Source organism: Neoarius graeffei, chromosome 3 (genome assembly GCF_027579695.1).
Source record: "Neoarius graeffei isolate fNeoGra1 chromosome 3, fNeoGra1.pri, whole genome shotgun sequence".
Taxonomy (NCBI): Eukaryota; Metazoa; Chordata; class Actinopteri; order Siluriformes; family Ariidae; genus Neoarius; species Neoarius graeffei.
The window spans coordinates 30,165,678-30,187,349 of NC_083571.1; the positions used below are offsets into that span (position 1 = coordinate 30,165,678).

General features: G+C 43.4%; 1 protein-coding gene across 3 annotated transcripts in view; it reads right to left on the reverse strand.

The window, feature by feature from the left end:
• Window positions 1-3,799: 3,799 nt before the first annotated feature.
• The window catches only part of LOC132883256 (C-type lectin domain family 4 member E-like), a 33,864-nt gene continuing 15,991 nt past the window's right edge, over window positions 3,800-21,672 (reverse strand). Inside the window, exons 1-5 of one of the 3 annotated variants that reach the window (XM_060916640.1) lie at window positions 7,087-7,112; window positions 6,086-6,379; window positions 5,033-5,154; window positions 4,854-4,960; window positions 3,800-4,753 (exon numbers count right to left, since the gene is read on the reverse strand). In XM_060916640.1, the coding sequence (XP_060772623.1) occupies window positions 4,600-4,753; window positions 4,854-4,960; window positions 5,033-5,154; window positions 6,086-6,379; window positions 7,087-7,105 (696 nt within the window). In that variant the 5' untranslated portion in view covers window positions 7,106-7,112 and the 3' untranslated portion in view covers window positions 3,800-4,599. Of the gene's footprint in view, window positions 4,754-4,853; window positions 4,961-5,032; window positions 5,155-6,085; window positions 6,380-7,086; window positions 7,113-21,672 lie in introns of those variants that run through there. The other 2 variants (XM_060916639.1, XM_060916638.1) reach the window with 2 other exon arrangements.

A 21,672-nucleotide genomic window follows, 5' to 3' on the forward strand; every position in this document is an offset into this window, starting at 1 on the left:
ACGCTTCTCATTTAAAAGAAAAAGTTCTATTTTGGTCTCATCCGTCCACAAAACATTTTTCCAATAGGCTTCTGGCTTGTCCACATGATCTTTAGCAAAGTACAGACGAGCAGCAATGTTCTTTTTGGAGAGCAGTGGCTTTCTGCTTGCAACCCTGCCATGCACACCATTGTAGTTCAGTGTTCTCCTGATGGTGGACTCGTGAACATTAGCCAATGTGAGAGAGGCCTTCAGTTGCTTAGAAGTTACCCTGGGGACCTCGCTGACTATTATACGCCTTGCTCTTGGAGTGATCTTTGTTGGTTGACCACTCCTGAGGAGGGTAACAATGGTCTTGAATTTTCTCCATTTGTACACAATCTGTCTGACTGTGGATTGGTTTAGTCCAAATTCTTTAGAGATGGTTTTGTAACCTTTTCCAGTCTGATGAGCATCAACAATGCTTTTTCAGAGGTTCTCAGAAATCTCTTTTGTTCGTGCCATGATACACTTCCACAAACATGTGTTGTCAGGGGCATCAGAAGCATTTTTAATGTGGGGGGGATACACTGGCAGGGGTCCTCCCCCAGAAAATTTTTAATTAATTAGATGCCATTTCCTGCATTCTGGTGTATTTTTAACAGGTTGTTAAACACGTAATTTTACCTTCAAAAGTCACTTAATTCAATGACTATTTTCGAGACTCAACAATAAGTCCTCATTTAACTAGTCCATATATTCATCAGCCTGTTTTTAAACCCACTGCTCTGCCTAAGATAATGAGATGAATGTGACACAATTTATCATCAACAATGACTTGCCTGCGACCCTGTAGAATAGGATAAAGTGGCTAGAGAATGACTTTATGGGTGCATTTTACTTTTTATTTTGTGTTTCCTTTTTTATTTAGTTTTAGATGTAACACAACATGCCACTGTGCCAAGCAATAGTGACACTCAACTGTATGATTAAAAATAAGAATATTCATAATTTCACACAATGAACAGGCATGACATAGCATCATGCAAACTTCATAACACAAAATCACACTGTGTCAAGCAACGGTGACACATAAAAAACAACTTCACACAATGAACAGGTGCAATTTTGTTCACCACCAGCAGTGACTTTAGTGGGTGCATTTTACTTTTTTCACACAAAATCACACTGTCAAGCAATGACACATAAAAGAGAACTTCACACAATAAACAAGTGCAGTTTTGTCAACCTACATGCAATGGTGATGCTACAGTAACATTTACAGATTAGTATAACAAATAGATTTATAGATATAACTCCTTACATTGGTGCCACCACAATTTCTACCACTTCATAACTTTTATCCCCCTTTCCTTCACAATCCACCTGGAATAACATCCATCTCTCTCCATCGCTTTCCTTTCTACTATTCCTTCCCCATACACTGATTTCCCATGTTACTTTCCAGAAAACTGGCAAAGACCAGACAAAACAAGTTCTTCAAATCACAACAAGGAATCAATAAATATCATCAGAGCAGACTTGACCTCATTCTTGGCATTACAATAAGGTAGGCATACTGGGGTTGAATTAAATGATAGCTAACAATAAGCTAGCTGATACATCTCCTAACATTGACTAGCCAGCTAACTGCACTAACATTTCCATTGTGGGGAAATTTTGTCCTGTGGGGAAATTTTGACTTACTTTCCACTTCTTTGTAAAGAATGTCCTTATGTCCATTGTGTCTGGGGAGGGAGCAAATACTGCAAACAATTCACCATCAACCAAGAATACCCCATTAGGCTAAGCTTATTTCATTGTTTAGTTGAACATTAATTTAACGTGGCCTAGGGTTAATTTTGAGGGCAGATAACAAAAGAATAAGGTTTCAGCAAAAGCAAGACATTGTGAGGTGGCAATGGGGCTGACGTTACCTCCTCCACTTTCCAGCAGCTGCACCAAAAATGTCTCCGCTCGCGCTGAGATTCACTCGCACGCGGTGAGCTGTTGTAGGGAACGCCCAGAAAACCCAGAGTGGATGTTCAGTGGTCTGTGTATTCTCTTATCGACCAAGTGGAATGGATTCTTTCACGAAGCAATAGAAACGGCGCTGGGTGAACTCATATTTTATGTTAAATGTGTGTGTGTGTGTGTGTGTGGGGGGGGGGGGGGGGTCCAAATGAAGAATTATCAAATGTGAGGGGGACACGTCCCCTTCACATTCAATGGTGGCGACGCCCATGTGTGTTGTGAAGATCAGACTTTGATAGATCCCTGTTCTTTAAATAAAACAGGGTGCCCACTCACACCTGACTGTCATCCCATTGATTGAAAACACCTGACTCTAATTTCACCTTCAAATTAACTGCTAATCCTAGTGGTTCACATACTTTTGCCACTCACAGATATGTAATACTGGATCATTTTCCTCAATAAATAAATGACCAAGTATAATATTTTGTCTCATTTGTTTAACTGGGTTCTCTTTACCTACTTTTAGGACTTGTGTGAAAATCTGATGATGTCTTAGGTCATATTTATGCAGAAATATAGAACATTCTAAAGGGTTCACAAACTTTCAAGCACCACTGTATGTTTACTGGTGAAAATAAGAGCATTTCCACATGCACAGTGTGATGAGAACTCACAAGATTGGTACTAAACAACTGTGTGTCCATAAGCAAACCACTTGTTCGTGAGACTAATCAGGAGAAAAGGCTTCAATTTGCTCGGGAGCAGAAAGATTGGACTCTGGAGCAATGGAAAAAGGTCATGTGGTTTGACAAGTCCAGATTGACCCTATTCCTGAGTGATTGGCATTTCAGGGTAAGAAAGGAAGCTCATGAAGCAATGCATCCATCATGCATAGTGGCCACTGTACAAGCCTCTGGAGGCAGTGTTACGATCTGGGGTTGATTCAGTTGGTCAGGTCAAGGCTCAGCAATGTTAGGGGGCAATAAAATGAAGTCAGCTGATGACCTGAATGTACTGAATGACCAGGTTCACATCAACTGTTTTTTTTTTTCTTCCCTGATGGCATGGGCATAAAATTAGGGCTCAGATTTTGAAAGAGTAGGTCAGGAAGCATGAGGAATCATTTTCACACATGAATTGGCCACCACAGAATCCTGACCTTAACCCCATTGAGAATCTTTGGGATGTGCTGAAGAGGACTTTACACAGTGGTTTAACTTTCCCATTCTCAACACAAAGTCTTGGTGAAAAATTTATACAACTCTGGACTGAAATAAGTGTTGTGACATTGCATAAGTTTATCAAAACAATATCACGGCAATTACATGCTGCAATCAAAGCTAAAGGTGGTCCAATCAAATATTAGACTGCATGACTATATTTTTTTTGACACGACAGGGTATGTATGAACATCCATACTTAATAGTTCGTTTTCAAGAAGTGTTTCGATAAAATGACTTACTTTGACTTCACAAGCATGCTGATATTGCTGATCCTCCTCTGATCCAGAAGATATTAATTATTATGTGCATATAGGGGTTACAAAGTCACATATAATAATGTTCAGTATGCATCTAAAATGCAGTACATTAGAACAGACAGTAATATTAAATATTAATATTGATATGTTGTAACACTTTACATGAATATTCCCTGAACTAGTATTAACAATAAGAGCAATGCAAGAAATAAAACACTTTGGAGAGTGCTTTAAAAAAAAAATCCATGATGGGGTGGTGTAAAGCAGGCCAACATGATGTGTAGTTACTGTTACCAACCCATAATTGATTATTTTCCAGTTTTATTGTTATTTTAATGAATACATTTTAATAATTACACTCAGTGTGTAACTCTGCTCCATTTGTTGAACATCAACAGAAATAACTGAAGGGTAAAAAGAGTTTCGCTGATTGCGCACTTCATCATCCTGTGAGGCTCAGTCTAATCTGCATGGATAAGCATATGCAATGGGGAACAAATAGGGGTCACATACTTTCATTTGAGAAGTAATTATTGGTCATAATCCTAGCTCAAAGTTTATGTCGTGTTTTACATGTTCTTGTGACAGTAATCATTGGGTTCAGTAACCTCTAATGCAGAAGTGACTTCACTGAAAATCAGTGACAATCTGCGTTCAGTGTTGTATTCATTTCCAGTTCTCATTTATTTTCACAAATCATCCATATGAAAGACAAAACACAATAAACTCTCTTGTGCCAAATGTGATAAAATCAAACTTCCTGAATGTGCTTGATATTGTCATGTGTAAGATTGTCAAAGTGAATTCCGTTCACTTTGAGCCATGCCTAGCTAAAAATAATAAGAGACCAAGACAAAGTTACAGCAAAGTAGAAATGGGCAGTATATATTTTATAGTCATTTATATAATTAAAAATCACTTTTCTTCCAGACTCACTCTTCTTTATCAGAGCATGAGCTGTCACTCCAGCTCTTCATGAGTTCAAAAACAGTTTGTATTTAGGTACAGAATGAAATGTTGCCTTATTTTTAAGTTTACATAAGTTGTAAGACTACTACACAGAATCAGTCAAGCCACCTGATCGCTGCTATTTTCAGAATAAATGGAAAAGAAGCACAGGCACAAGCTTCACATAGTTTTCAATTCTAACTTGTTTTCATTTTGAGTCACTGACTCCCATGTGTTCAGTGAAATATTTTCTTCTCACAAATCCCAACTGCATTGAGGTTACAGGGATGATCAACCCAGGTTGAGATGTTAGAGTTAGCATTTCTAAAGCCTGTTAGGACACAGTCCTCTCCACTGCCATAATTGTTAGGTTCTCCAACCCACCAGAACCTGAAAACACAGAGAGAGTCAGAATGTCTGTTATTTCACATCTAAAGCTTCAAACTGAGAGAAAAACTGCATCTTGAGCAAATCTCAGGTCATGTCTTACTGAGTGGTCAGTTGTGTACCATCCACCCAGAGAAAATTCCCCTCGGTTGTAGTGTCATTCAGACCAATCCAAGCTTCAGTACTTTTATAGGATGTACTGATGAACTCCTGTAATAGTAATATAAATACTCATTTATTCTCTCTCTCTCTCTCTCTCTCTCACTTGTTTCTCTCTCTCACCTGTTCCTCTTTGCTGTTTATGATCACCAGGTCTGCTCCTTTGTCTGTGCAGTCCTTTCTGCTCTTTTCCCAGCTCTGCTTTGTAGTAATGCTGTAAGCACTTGAGTTGAACCATCTCCATCCTTGTTTAGAGTATTTGTAAATTATGTAAATATAAATGCACTGACATAAATGCCTTTTGTTAGCATAATGATTTCCATATTAACAGTTAGTTTCATGACAGCACTGTCATTAAGTCCATCCATCCATCCATCCATCCATCCATCTGTAGCCCCTTATCCTGTACAGGGTCACAGGCAAGCTGGAGCCTATCCAGCTGACTGTGGGCGAGAGGTGGGGTACACCCTGGACAAGTTGCCAGATCATCTCAGAGCTGACAAATAGAGACAAACAGCCATTCACATTCACACCTACAGTCAATTTAGAGCCACCAATTAGCCTAACCTGCATGTCTTTGGACTGTGGGGGAAACCGGAGCACCGATTTTCTCTCATCTCATTATCTCTAGCCACGTCATCCTGTTCTACAGGGTCGCAGGCAAGCTGGAGCCTATCCCAGCTGCCTACGGGCGAAAGGCGGGGTACACCCTGGACAAGTCGCCAGGTCATCACAGGGCTGACACATAGACACAGACAACCATTCACACTCACATTCACACCTACAGTCAATTTAGAGTCACCAGTTAACCTAACCTGCATGTCTTTGGACTGTGGGGGAAACCGGAGCACCGATTTTATAAAAAAAAAAAACTTTTATGAAAAAGTTAATTTTTTCATAATTTAATTGAAAAAGATAAACTTTCATATATTCTATATTCATTACATGTAAAGTGAACTATTTCAAGCCTTTTTTGTTTTAATTTTGATGATTGTGAGATGCACTAGTAGTTGTAAGTAATACTTAATAATATCAGCAAGTTTTTTTTTTTCAAATAAACTCTATTCACCTGTACTGTCTTGCCTGAGAATGATAGTTCATGAAATATAATTTCATTAATTAAAAAGAGCTTTTAACATTTCACATAAATACCATTATTAAGTAATATTCACCTACCAAGATCTGAAAGCATCTTCTGGAATCCTGATATCTTGTGCTGTAACTGCTCTCTATGAAGCAGTAACTGGTCTTTCTGAAATTTTAACTGGTTTCTCATGGTGTTGTAACTGGTCTGTAACTTGTCTCTCTTTATATTCAGATTATTGTAACTGGTCTGTAACTGCTCCTTTTCTCTCTTCACATTGTTGTATTTGATCCACAGCACTGCGACGCCAATCAGCAGGACGACACACAGCAGCACCAAACCCATGGCAGTCAGTCTGTACCATCTACCTCCTGCACTGCCTCCTGCTAGAGATGAATTGACACAGGTGCACATTTATTTTTGTCTCATTTTCTCTGAACAATCAAAACATAGCTGATTTAATTTTCACATTACCAGTAAACCATAACATTTACATTAACAGCATTTGGCAGATGCCCTTATTCAGAGTGACTTACAGAAGTGCTTCCATTAAAAAAAAAAATTGTCTACAGGTGAAACTACACACAGGTCATTTTAATAATATGAATGAAAGTCAACTATTTTGCATATTTTCTTCTACAGTGTAACTAGCTCACTTTAACAGTGTAACTTTTTTCATTGCTTTATCTACTCTCAAAGATACAAAGATTAAAATTGCTATATGTAAGAATTTTAGTTTAAAACATTCAAATATTGACTACAATTATCAACAGGATGTAAAGAAAGAACGCATACATGTCAACCTTTGGTCAATCAAATCTGTATAACCAACCTCCAAAATCCGTATTTCCCTTATAAAATCCGTATAAGATGCAAATTAAAATAATTTACCTAAAATTTGAATGATAATTAACAATGATATATCCCAGTTACTTTTTATTCAATATTAATAACAATAAACCTTCAGAATTAATACAAAGCTCCAATGTTTGACAAAAACACAAAGTGCTATCAGCGTATTAGTCAGGAAAATCTGTTCGTAAAATTACGTTATAATGACCAAATACAATGAAAAGTATTTTTCCAGTCTCACCTGTGAAAGGTAATCCCATGTGATCTCGTTTGGATGGTAAACCTGTTGGTACAGTTAAACGCAGCACATGAATGAGGCATCTTTATTCTCGGCTACTGTCTAGATGCTATACCAGAGACGGTTGAAGAATCTCCACTTTGCCCCATCCAATATAGCGGCGAGGATGACGTATGATTCTACACAGAAGGCGGCGTCTATGTTTATATGTCTATGACTTCCCGGTTGGCGGGATTCTCGCAATGCGGTGTGCGCATGATCAAAAGTGGAACGAAGTCTCGCTACCACAAGATAACGCGCGATTTCATAAGACTCTTTACTGGCTGTCTGTGGTGTACAGTAAATGTTATGCGCTCTTTTATCATCGTGGGAATTGATTATAGCTCTAAATAAATATTGAAGTTTTTTTTAAAGAATCCGTATAACTTTATTTATACGCCCATATACTACGTTTATTGAATCAAATCCGTATAAAATACGGACATTCCGTATAGGTTGACATGTATGAGAACGGTTTTAGCATTACGTCAAAGACATCTATACATTGCGTTGCAGAGATATCAACTGAAGTTAGCATGATAACCAGCTAGCCCCGACCTGTCCTACAATACAACTTTGCACCCAGGAGGGTAATAGTGAGTCACTGTAGTGCGCAGTCTGCCATCAGTCCAATATGAAAGGAGAAGTAGCGCTGCCTCGGTGTATAATAACCTCTTGTTAATTGTGTTGAGAGAATGTGAAGTTACATCATGCTTACCTTTTGTTTTGTTTGGCTAAAATGTTTGTTAACTCTGTCAAATCTGATGGAGAAGGGGGAAAAAAGAAAGAAAAGGGACCCTAGTGGGAGAAATTGAACCGTAATGCCAACCAACAGTATTTGGACAAACTAAGCATGACAAACAACACAGATCCATATGTCATGGCAGCCAAAGAATGAATTAGAGATGCCCATCTACTACCTCTACTCACATACCCAAACATTGTAAAATAGCATGTTTTTGGACTGAGTGCATACACTTTGTATGAGTATAAAAGTTACAAATTCCTCGAAGCTAATGAATGGTTTTGCAGTGGCTGCATGCAAGATCTGAAATTCACAAGCCCGCAACTATGAGAGCACTGTTATACTCGCAAAGGTAAGGTTTTGGCCCAGTTAAAAAAAATAATAAATCTTTCAGAAAGGAGGGGTTGTGCATTTCCTTGTTTCTTATGATAGGGGTGGACACCCCACCTTTCTGGTGGTATACTGCTCCCCTATTTGCTTGGATTGTGGAGTATGAATTCGACAGGTATCCAATTCTTACATGTAGCACCTTTAATGCAGTGGCTCTGAGAGCATTCTCAAAAGCAAATATGATAATGAAAGAGAGAAAATGATCCCATTAAAAAATCTGTTTACAGTTAGTTGTGGAACAAGTTAGTTACTATTATTGTTTAATTTATAACAGTTATAAAATCATTCACTCATGTTCTCTTGAAGTTAATAGGAAAGAAAATGATAGATAGATAGATAGATAGATAGATAGATAGATAGATAGATAGATAGATAGATAGATAGATAGAACTTTATTGTCATTGTTTTAGAAACAACGAAACAGTTTAGCAGCTCTCGGTACTGGCAATGCAAAATACAAGGAACAGGGAATAAAATAGACGCATAAGAACAAAATAGCACAAAAAGAAACAATAAATAGACATAAAAGCAATAAATAGGTATTTTCCTTGGAGGAAGGTATTTGTTGCCCCTCACTGGTAGAGTTGGGGCAGGGGAGGTGGGGTTGCGCATCCGACAGCTTGAGGGTAGAAGCTGTTTTTTAGTCTGTTTGATGTAGCTCTGATGAGTCTGTATCTCCTTCCAGAGGGTAGTAGGGAGAACAGATGATGTCCAGGGTGGGTATGGTCCTTTAAAATACAACTTGCCTTCTTTTGTAGTTGGTCAGTGTAAATGTCTTTGAGGGGAGGTAGTGGTGTGTCAATTATGTGCTCTGCCACCCTCACTACCTGCTGCAGGTCCTTCCTGTCCTCCATGGTGCAGCTGGAACACCACACTGTACAATAGTAGGTCAAGAGGCTTTGTATTGCAGATTGATAAAAGTTGATCAGCAGGTGGCAAGGGAGGCGAGCTTGCTTTAACTTCCTAAGGAAGTAAAGCCTCTGTTGGGCTTTCCTCACCTGGTGAGAGATGTTTGTGGTCCAGGTGAGATCAGCCGAGATGTGGATGCCGAGGAACTTGAAGGTCTCCACCCTCTCCACCTCCTCACCGTGTATGCAGAGGACAGAGTGTTTGGTGCAACTCGATCTCCTAAAGTCCACTATCATTTCCTTAGTTTTTGAAATGTTTAAATCCAGTTTATTGTCTGAACACCATTTTATCAAGTGCTGAACCTCCTCCCTGTAGGCTGTCTTGTTGTTGTTAGTTATCATTCCCACTATGGTGGTGTTGTCAGCAAATTTGACAGTGGTGTTACTGTGTGGATGGGAGAAGAGTCATGGGTGAAGAGGGAGTAGAGGAGGGGGCTGAGGACACACCCCTGTGGTGTGCCTGTGTTCAAGATGAGAGTGGATGATGTATAAAGTCCAATCCTGACATTCTGTAGTCTGTTACTTACAGTAGGAAATCCAATATCCAAGAGCACAGTCAACTGCCTAAGCCCAGGTCACTCAGTTTTTGAACTAGCCTGTGGGGAATAACTGTATTAAAGGCAGAACTAAAATCCACGAACAGCATTCTCACATAGGTGTTTTTCTGATCCAAGTGTGTGAGAGCTGTGTGGAGAGCTGTGAGGATTGCATCCTCTGTCAACCTGTTCAACTGATATTGGTTTAGGTCAGCAGGGATGGCCATTTTAATGTGAGAGAGGATGAGTCTCTCAAAACATTTAGTGATGATGGGAGTTAGGGTAACTGGGTGAGAGTCATTGAGGCAATTCACTGTGCTTTTCTTTGGTATTGGGATGATGGTAACTGATTTCAAGCAAATGGGGACTGTGGACTGTTGTAGTAATAGGTTGAAGATGGTTGTAAATACTTCTGCTAACTGGTCTGTGCAATCTCTGAGGATCCTGCCAGTGACTCCATCTGGACCGGCTGCTTTCCCCGCATTGACTCTCTGCAGGATGGATCTGACCTGGTGTTGATGCAGCTGTATGGGGTCATCTTTCCCTGGTAGTGCTGGGTGGATGTTGGCCTCCCTGTTTCATCAATCATCAAATGGTGTGGAAAAGGCAGTTTTCTCTCGGGATAGAGGAGACAAGGGGATCTGCCAATATCCCTTTGTTAGATCCAGTGTCAAATAAAAGCGAGTGGCACCTAACTAATCGAGCAACTCATCAATGCGAGGCATTGGGTATGCATCAAATTTAGGCACCGCATTGGCATTTCTATAGTCCACACAGAACTGGACCGACCCGTCTGTCTTGGGAACCAGGACCACCGGGCTGCTCCAGTCACTGTGGGACTCCTCGATTATGTCCATTTTGAGCATGGCCTTGAGTTCATCCCGAACCACCCTTTTTTTTGTGTTCGGGCAAATGATAAGGGCGGCTATGCACCACCACCCCTGGGAGCATCTCAATGTGATGTTCTATGAGGTGGGTGTGGCTGGGAAGGGGTGAGAACACATCGGAAAATTCCTTCTGCAATTTGGCCACCTCTGTGAGTTGGGCTGGTGAGAGGTGGTCTCCACAAGGGACTGGAGTGGTTTGAGATGTTACTTTTTGTACCTCTGGCCTCAGCTCTGCCTTCTCTGGAACTATCGACACCAATGCTATGGGGACCTCCTCATTCCAACATTTTAACAGGTTGAGGTGGTAGATTTGCAGTGCCCCGCCCCTAGACATTCGCCTCACCTCATAGTTGACGTCCCCGACTCACCGTGTGACCTTGAAGGGTCCTTGCCACTTGGCGATTAATTTGGAGCTTGACGTGGACAATAATACAAGCACTTTGTCTCCTGGTGTGAACTCTCTATGGTGCATGCCCCTGTTGTACAGCTGGACTTGATGTTCTTGTGCTTGCCATAAATTCTCCTGGGTTAAGTGCATGAGGGTGTGGAGTTTTGTGTGCAGGTCGAGAACATACTGAATTTCATTCTTACTAGGCGAAGGTCCCTCCTCCCAATTTTCTCGTAGTATGTCCAAAATGCCATGCGGCTTACGCCCATATAATAACTCAAATGGTGAAAACCTGTGGAGACTTGCGGGACCTCTCGTACTGCAAATAACAGGGGCTTGAGCCATTTATCCCAATTACGTGCAACCTCACAAGTTTCCGAATTAAGTTTTTGAGTGTCTGATTAAACTGTTCCACTAAGCCAGGGGTGTCAAACCTGATCCATAAAGGGCCGTGTGGCTGCAGGTTTTCATTCCAGCCATGCAGCAGCACCCTGATTTGGCTTATTCAATCAACTGACACACCCACCCTTTAATCAAGGGTGGGTGTGGCTGCAAGTATTTGACTGTGTGAAGACAGTTCAGTTGATTGAATGAGCCAAGTCAGGTGTGCTGCTGCATGGCTGGAATGAAAACCTGCAGCCACAAGGCCCTTTATGGATCAGGTTTGACACCCCTGCACTAAGCCATCCATTTGTGGGTGATAGACACTGGTGACTTAATTCCCAATAACCCATACAGTTCACGCAGTGTGTGTGACATAAATATAGTGCCTTGGTCTGTCAGGATTTCTTTTGGAATCCTAACCTGGGAGATAATACAGAAGAGCATTTCCGCAATACTGTGTGCTGAAATATTGCAGAGAGGCACCGCTTCTGGATATCGTGTTGCATAGTCCACCAGAACTAAAATAAAGTGATACCCCCATGCTGACCGATCTAATGGCCTGATGAGATCCATACCAATTCTCTTAAAAGGGGTCTCGATTAGAGGGAGGGGGTGCAAAGGCGCTTTTGGAGTGGCCATGGGTGTCATGATCAGCCCCGGACTTCCACTCCGGAGATTTACTATCTCCCAGTTCAGCGCGATCCGGGACGGGACTTCCATCTTGCCGGCATTCACTTCCTGGTTTGCTCTGCTGTTTGTAAATAGGCCGTTCTCAGAAGGGGACTTTGCCAGAATGTCTTGTCTGTTTCTCACATTGTCTCTGTGCCATTTTTTGCTTCCTGGATTTTTGCTCTCTGTTTTGCCTAGTCTTAACCACAGTTTTTTGCACTCATGTTTTGTCAGTTTTTCATGTTTTTTGCACTCCTTTTTTTGTCTCCAGTTTTTGTCAGAACTATTTTTCATGTTTTTTCATATTAGCACTTTGTCTTTGTCGTTGTTTTCTGGAATATTTTTGCTATTTTTGTTCATTGACTTTTTTTGGACTTTAATTAAATCATTTTTTATTCATTGGATTTTCTGATTTATGTTTTGCTATTGGATCCTAACTCACCACATCTCGCCACCCTTAACAATGGGATTTACTAATTGGCATTCTCGGCCTGTTGCACACTACCGATGAACGTCCCCGTGAATCCCTGGCCAATAGAACTGGGCCATTATTTGGGCTAGTGGTTTATCCTGCCCAAAGTGTCCAACCATGGGATTAAAGTGAGCCGCATGGAATACGAGTTCCCTATGGCTCTTTGGGATTAACAACTGGGTTATTTGTTCACTGGTTTGAGTGTCCTGCATCACTCGGTACAACCTGTCCTTAATAACAGTGAAATATGGGAAGGCTGTTGTCGCTCTTGGCTAGAGAGTTTGACTATCGATTACTCTCACTTGGTCAAACACATGATGCAGAGTCTCGTCTCATGACTGCTGTAATGGGAAATCCTCAAGGGAATCCCCAAGAGAGGGAGGAGGGGCGAGCTGCTCCTGACTCCTCGTATCGCCCTGATGTGATGCTGACATAGATGGCTCTGTGACAGCTTCCCCAGTCAATGCCACACCGGGATTTTCTTGTGACGTACTAATGCAGGACCCATCTCTTACTATGTGTTCTATCAGTTATTTAATTCCTGGCCAATCAGTCTCCAAAATCAGTGAGTGGGTGAGACAAGGATTAACCGCCACCTTTATTCTATGCTTTTGGCCCCAGAATAGAATATGGACAGCTACTAGAGGATAATTGTGTACATCCCCGTGGACACACAACACCTTCACCGCTTGTGCTCTCTCCAATGCCTCACCTTGCACCAGGCTTTGGTGGACTGAAGTCTGATGACAACCTGAATTCACCAACGCGTGATATGTATCCCCTTGAACACTTACCGGTATGTGATATGTTCCAGCCTGATTGGGGGTGGTCTCTGGCACATCGGGGATCCAGATCACAGCTCCCATCTCCATCGTGGAATCCTGACTCTGGAGATGTTCCGGTGCTAGCATACCGGACCAGACTTTCCCTCTGCACCAGTGTTATGGGCGTCACTCACCTGAGGGGGAGAAGACAGACACGGAAGAGGGATATGGGATGACACCATGGGTGCAATGGGCTGGCTGGGGAGGAGCCGGCCCCCACCTTTGCAGTGGGGGAATGGGGCGGGGAAGGGAAAGAGAGAGAGGGGGAAAAGAGAGAGATTAAAGAAATGAGGAGAGGCACCTCATCCATCTGCTATCGGAACCACCGCCAGATGGTCCTCCACCAACTCAATGGCTAGTTCTAGCGATGCTGGGCGATAACACTGGACCCATTCTGCCATTCCTTCCAGAAGTTGAGAGATGAACTGTTCCAGTGCCACCAGATTGATGATCCCGTCGGCGTCGCAGTCTTCCACCCTCAGCCACCGCCAGCAGCCGTCCTGGAGTTGTTGGCCAAATGCAAATGGCTGGCCAGCCTCCTCCAACATCAGCGTCCGGAAACGCTGGCGATGTTGTTCTGGGGAGTGGCCGACATGCTTCAGGATGGCTCTCTTTAGGTCGGCGTACATAAGCCGGTTGTCAGCAGGGAGCTGCTGCGCTGTGAGCTGCGCCTTGCCAGTCAGGAGCAGGAGGAGGTGTGCCGTGCGCTGCTTGAGCAGCCACCCCCACATTTCGGCTGCTTCCTCAAAGAGAGCGATGAAGGCTTCTGGATCGTCATGCGGGCCCATCTCCGTGAAGGTGACATGAGGAGGGTTCACTGTGGCAGCAGTCGAATCCCCTGTCAATGTGAGCAGATGCCAGAATGCCTGGCGATCTTCCTGCTGGGCCAGCATCAAGGCTTCAAAGTGTTGCTCTTGCTCACTTGAATGGTCAGGACTTGATGCTGGTTATGCTGGGCAGTAGTGAGGGCATGGATGAGCTCCTTAAATGGGGAGGACTCCATGTGGTGGTTCCCTTCCATACTCCCCGGTTTCAGCACCACTGTAATAAGTCCCTGATGTGGGTGGAGTACAGAAGCACAGCAGGCGAGAGCTGAAGTTCTCACACACTTTATTTTTCTTTACTTTGCTGCTTTTCAGCTTCACTCACTCGCTGCTCACACACAGTCACACACTCACACATGTGTTCTGGTCGGGAGAGAACTCTCTTCTTTGTTCTCCCCCTCTTTTAATGCTTCACCATCACTGCAACAAACACACACACATTAATTGACAACAGGTGTAATGACTTGACCACGCCCATTCCCTGCCCCTGCCCCATTCACAAACTGACGCTTGGCCACACCCCCACTGCCACAGAGTCACTCTTCTTTTAAATCCTGTTTCATTTATGTTTTTGCCAGTACTGCGCTATGCTGTTCTCCTGTTGGTGGAATGGTGGAGCACTGTAGCAGAGGTCACACTCTAAGACTGCCAGAACTTTGATTGTCTTTGGTTTCAGTAGCACTTAATAATCTGCCATTGCTTTGCATTATGTTGTCTAAACCCACCATTCTAAAAAAAATAAATACAATTAAAAAACAAATTATTTGATTTTCTGTGATAGCAAATTTGGACCAGAAATCACATCGTGTAAAACTGGCTTGAGGCATCTGCTTAGTACTGATGTCAACATGGACCAGAATCATTAAGGAATCACCTTGTGGAATCCATAGCATGAAGAATTGAAGCTGTTTTAAGAGTAAAGTGGGTCCTTATACCCAGTATTAGTATCATGTTCCTAATAAAGTTCAAGTTCAAAGTGTTTATTGTCATATGCACAGTAAGGACATGTCCACTTGCACAATGAAATTCTTAGTTTGCTGTCCACCATGAATGCCAATTACAAATAAATGAATAGGTGGAAGAAGTAATACAAAGTAAGGCAATATAGTGCAAAAATAAAAGCAAAGAAAAGCAAAAGCAACAAAAACATCCAGTGTAGTACAAAATAAAGGTTAAATGTAGTGCAAAATAGGCAATGATCAGATGGAGCAGCAGAAGGGCAGTAAAGTGCAAATGTGCAAACAATGTAACCAGATGTAAACAGTCAAGGAAACAGCAGCAAAATGGCAGTAATGTGCAAATATGTGCAAACAATATAATCAGATGTAAACAGTCAAGGAACAGCAGCAAAAAGGGCAGTAATGTGCAAGCAAATGTAAACACATGTAAACAGTCAAGGACAGGGAGGTAATCCATGGTTATAGACTCCTGTCAGCTGTTCAGGACTCTGATGCTGGTGGGAAAGAAAGAGTTCTTTAGTCTGACAGTCTTACATTTCAGACTTCTGTACCTCCAGCCTGAGGGTAGGAGTGTGAACAGTCCGTGCTGGGGGTGGGTGGGGTCTTTGAGGATGTAGGCAGCTCTCCTGTGGACTCTGCGGTGGTAGATGCTCTGCAGAGAGGGCAGTGGAGTTTTGGTGATCCTCTCAGCAGTCTTCACCACCCTCTGCAGGCATTTGCGGTCCATTGCTGTAGTGCTGCCGTACCACACAGTGATGCCGTTGGTCAGAATGCTCTCAATCACACAGCTGTAGAAGTTGCTGAGGATCTTGGGTGACATACCAAACTTCCTCAGCCTCCTCAGAAAGTACAGCAGCTGTTGAGCCTTCCTAACCAGCTGTGTGGTGTTAAGTGTCCATGTGAGGTCCTCACTGATGTGAACACCCAGGTATTTGAAGCTGCTCACCCTCTCAACCTCAAGCTCCTGGATGAACAGTGGCCGATGAGGTATCCTCTCCTTCCTCATGTCCACTATCATCTCCTTTGTCTTGTCTGTGTTGAGGGTGAGGTTGTTGTCCTCACACCATGACACCAGACTGGCCACCTCCCTCCTGTAGGCCATTTCGTCACTGCCAGTGATGCGTCCTATCACTGTGGTGTCGTCCGTGAACTTCAGGATGATGTTGTGCTTGTGGGAGGCGACACAGTCATGGGTGAACGGAGTGTAGAGGATGGGGCTGAGGACACATCCCTGTGGGGTGCCAATGTTTGTGATGATGCTGGATGAAGTCCTATTACCAATCTTGACAGTCTGGGGCCTGCCAGTCAAGAAGTCAATGAGTCAGTCACAGAGGATGGGGTGCAAACCAAGTGTGGACAGTTTATGGTTGAGTTTGTGGGGGATGACCGTGTTGAAGGCAGAGCTGTAGTCAACAAAGAGCATCCTGATGTAAGAGTCTTTGTTTTCCAGGTGGGAGAGGGCATAATGGAGGGCAGCAGCAGTGGCATCTGAGGTGGACCTGTTGGGCCTGTAGGCATACTGAAGGGGGTCCAGGGTTTCCGGTAGGGATGAGCAAGTACAGCATTATCTGTATCTGTTAACCATATGAATTAGCTGTATCCGTATCCGTACTCAGAGTGGGCGGGACCTAACCTGGAAGTGGGCGGGATTTAACCCGGAAGTGGGTCTGGTTGTCTTGAAACGGGCGGGGCTTTAATCAGTATGTTATTTTAAGCATGCAATTGATATGGGTTGATCAGAAATTGTTATATTTATTGCTGATTAGAAAACTATTTACAGGACAGCATCAGCATTGAGCTTCAGATCAATGGTTTTGATCACGATAGCAAACGAACTATTTACAGAACAAGTTTTGCAACAATGAATACAACACACGTGGTTGCAATTATGAAATGAAATCTAATGAACAAGAGTTTTCATACTCAACATAACTTTCTTTAACTTTTAATTTTTTTATGATCAGTGTGATTTTTTTTTTGTTCTTTTTTATTTTTTTTTATTTCCACACCTGGTGTGTGTGTGTGTGTGTGTGTGTGTGTGTTTGTGTGTGAGAGAGAGAGTGAGTAAGAGAGAGACAGAGATAGAGAGAGAGATAGAGGGGGGGCAGGGGCAGGGGGGACTGTGTTCTATGGATCAAATAGTCCGATGCTGTTTTTCAGATCTGCATTGACTTTAATGAAGACCAGTTGTTCCACATGGCTAGGGTCTAAGTTTGCACGCTGTGGACTGACCACATTTCCAGCTGTGCTAAAAACACGCTCAGACTGGACACTTGTAGGTGGACAACTGAGAAGCTGCAGTGCAAAGCCTGTAAGATTGGGCCAGCACTGAAGCTTGCCTGACCAGTATTTCACTGGGTCATTGGTAAGGCTGATGTCCCCATCTGCCAGGTAGGCCTCCACATCACCTGATGGTAAATGTGTCCTCATTGGAATAGCCGATTTCTTTTTCTGCAGGAAAGACAAGACTGAAGTGCTGCTGGTGGCAGGTGTCTCTTCTGTGTTTCTTGCAGGTGTAGCCACAGGGTCACAGAGCTCCATCCTGAGGAGTAATGTCCTCTTCAGTGCCTCCACATCAACATTGTTTGGAAAACAGCTGGCCTTATATCTGGGGTCAAGGAGAGTGGCAAGCAGAAATGAGGAGTTTGCAAAAATTGGTTTGAAATGCCATTCTAGTTCTTTGCTCAGATTGGCTGCCAGTCTCCTTGCTGCTGTGCCTAACTTTTCCCTGGACTCAGCTGCAACATCTTGGCCCAGCCCCACTGTGGCATCCTGATCATCATCACCAGCCATGAACTGATCAGATTCATCCTCAGATTCCTCACCAGCTGCAAGACCTCCCACATGCAGTGACCTAATGATGGAGCACAGGCCATGCAGGAGGGGGATGACCTCAGAGATGGAGGCGCTGTGTTTTGAGATCGCCTGTGTGACCTCCTCAAAAGGACTAAGAACAGTGAGCATGTCTGATGCTAACTTCCACTCATTTGGATAGATGATTGTTGGAGCTCTACCCATGTTACCATAGACTCCTGTGTCATAATCTGCACAGCCCTGCACTGCTCCACCAGCCACTGGAGCATGTAGAACGTATAGTTCCACCTTGTTTTTATATCTGTTATGAACGTGTGCTGGGGGAGGTTCAACTGTGTTTGCAGCTCATGTAGTCTGTTGCTGGCTTTGCTTGAGCGATGAACATGGCCAGATATGGTCCTGGCTTTGGAGAGAAGGGATGTCACAACCCTGTCCTTCTCCAGTGCTTTGATCACCACCAGGTGAAGCGTATGGGACATGCAACAGATTTGGCCATATTCAGTCAAAGCTTTCACCATGTTGGCTGCATTATCTGAAACAACAAACCATATTGTGACAGACTGACCAGCAGACTCTTCCCACTCTCTCATCTTTTCCTTAAGGCAGCACAGAATGTTGTTTGATGTGTGCTCAATGTCCAGCACACCAACATTTAGCAGCCCTGCTTTCCTCTGTACTGAAGCTTCCCCTTCACATTCACACCAGTGCCCACTAAGACAGAGATATTCATGTGCATTGTGATTGCTGGTCCAGAGATCTGTAGTGAGGTTGATGACACCTCCTTCAGCTGCCTTAAGTGACTGGACCAACTCCCCTCTCATTGCCTCATACAGCTCAGGCACTACAGTTTGACTGAAATAGTGCCTCGATGGGATCTTATACTTGGGCTCTAAAAAGCCAACAAGTGTCTTGAAGCCTCTCCTCTCCATCACAGAGAAAGGTTCAAGATCAGTGCAGATCATTTTACCAATAATCTCTGTAATTTGTTTTGACCGGGGATGGTTTGCTGAGAATGGCTGCTTTGCTGCAAATGCAGTGAGTATTGGTGAAGAGGAAGATGAATGTGAGCCCTTAGCAGCACCCAGCTGAACACCAGTGACCTGAGAAGGAAGAGGAGAGGAGGAGGAGATGGCTGATACAGTGGGCTTTCTAATGTGATGGGCATATAGCAGATGGTTATGTAGAGATGTTGTGTTGTAATGTTTTGCATTACAACACAACATTGGACTTGCAAAGCTTGCAAATGGCTTTGGAGGGATCATTTTCAGAAACAGTGAAAGAGTCCCATACTGCAGAAGTCCTCTTGGTCTTTGGTGGAGGAGGACCTCCATCACCAGATGCAATATTGGTCTCAGTGGGGAAAAGGTGGGTGTTACTGCCACTGTTTTCATTGTCACTGATTTGACCCTCACTGTCCTGCAAGGTTAAGCAAACTCTGACTGGTGGTTCAGTGTCAGCTGAAGTACTCTCTATATCACTCATTATTCTGTATCACTGATCATGAGAGAGAGGGAGAGAGGTGTGTGTGTGTGTGTGTGTGTGTGTGTGTGTGTGTGTGTGTGTGTGTGTGTGTGTGTGTGTGTTTAGCTTAATTTGTAATATTATTTATACCACTACTACCTAGAAAGTGTCAGACACTCAGTGCGTGAAGTAAAATAAAACTGGTTAGAGCCAACTGACGGCTTAAAAAAAAAAAACTCTGACGACCGGCGGGGAGAGAGAGAGAGAGAGTGTGTGTAGCTTAATTTGTAATACTTATACCACTACTACCTTTATTTTTACATGAATTACAGCAAGAAAGTGTCAATGCGTGAAGTCAAACAAACTGTTTTTAACCGACGGTTAAAAAAAGAAAAAAACCTCCGACAGGCAGAGACGCTTTCTACCAAGCACCACGTCTGAATGAACCCACGTTTACCAGAACTCTACTGGTTATAAGTAAGTACAAACTGAAATAAAAACAAACTTGAAGCTGAAGAAACCCGAAACGTTAATGGAAAAGAGCTGCGAACCTGAGTGACTGAGGGAGAGACAGAGAGCTGTTCTCTGTGTGAGTGAGCAGAGCAGTGTGTGTAGGGGAGGGGTGCTGTGATGCTGTGTGAGGATTTTCATTCAGGAAGAGCACAGATATTGACTCGTATTACTCGTATAATACTCGTACTCAGCAAAAGTGCTTTATCCATACCGGATACTCGTTTCAGCCGAGTATCCGGCTCAACTCTAGTTTCCGGTATGCTGTTCTGAATGTGGGCCAGTACAACTCTCTCAAAGCACTTTGAGATGATTGGAGTGAGTGCTATCGGCCTGTAATCATTCAGGCAGGTGGGTGGGCTCTTCTTGGGAAGAGGGACGATGGTTGTGGTTTTGAAGCAGGAGGGAACGGTGCTCTGGCTGAGGGAAAGGTTGAAGATGGTGGTGAAAACATCAGCCAGCTCATTGGCACATACTCTGAGGGCCCGCCCAGGGATGTTGTCTGTTCCTGCTGCCTTCCTGGGGTTGATCCTCCTCTGAGCTTTGTGCACTTGGCCTGATGAGACTGTTGGTGGGGGGAAGGGGGGTTGGGTGGTCCAGGTGTGTGTGTGCCTCCTCTCTGTGCTGTGGCTGGTGGTCTCAAAGTGGGTGTAGAAGGTGTTGAGGTCATCCGGCAGGCTGTCTGTGGAGCTGATGGTGGTCCTGTAGTCTGTGATGTGCTGCAGGCCTTGCCACATTCGCCCGGGGTCAGCAGTAGAATAGAAGCCATCCAACTTCTCTCTGTACTGCCTCTTGGCCGCTGTAATGGCTTTCCTCAGTCCGTACTTCACCACTTTGTACTCCATCTCATTGCCTGATCTAAATGCAAGAGAGCAAGCACGCAGCATGTGTTGTACCCGACTGTTTACCCAGGGCTTTTGGTTGGGGAACTTCCTGATCTGTATGGTGGGCACGATGTTGCAGAGACATGTGCTGATGTACCCAGTCACATACTCAGCATAGTCCTGTATACTAACAGAAGAGTCCTCCAAAGTGGCTGCAGCTTTAAACACATCCCAGTCTGTCCAAGCAAAACAGTCCTGAAGGGTGCTCTTAGTCTCTGGGCTCCAGAGTTTGACTTGTTTGGTGACAGGGTTTGTTTGTTTTAGTCTTTGTCTGTAGGCTGGATACAGGAACAAAGCAAGGTGGTCCAAGTATCCAGAGTGGGGGCGGGGTGCAGCCCTGTATGCACCGCATATGTTGCTGTAAACATGGTCCAGTGTGTTCTTATCATGGGTGGGGATGTCCACATGTTGATAATATTTAGGGAGTACAGTCTGTAAATTGCATTGATTAAAGTCACCAGCGATGATAAAAACAGAGTCAGGGTGAGCCGTCTCTAACACGCTGATGTCATCATGGAGTTTACTGAGTGCTGCCATGGAGTTAGCTCGCGGGAGGATGTAAACAGTGACCAAAAACACAGCAGAGATTGCTAGACCTTGGTAGATAATAGGGGCAGCATTATAAAAGTATAATAAAGTATGGAACATGATATGTATGGCAATGTATGACATTGATGACTTGAAATACAGCTCACTGTTAATATTTAACCTTTTTCTTTCTTCCAGCCATCAGAGTTTCTAGGGAAATTACAGTAGTGGTTTCCTGTTGCCTTCTATTGGATATGTGGGCAATTTAGAGTAGCCAGTTAATCTAACTGCATGTCTTTGGACTGTGGCGGAAACACACACAGACAACATCACAGAAAGGCCCCAGTCAGCCATGAGGTTCAAACCT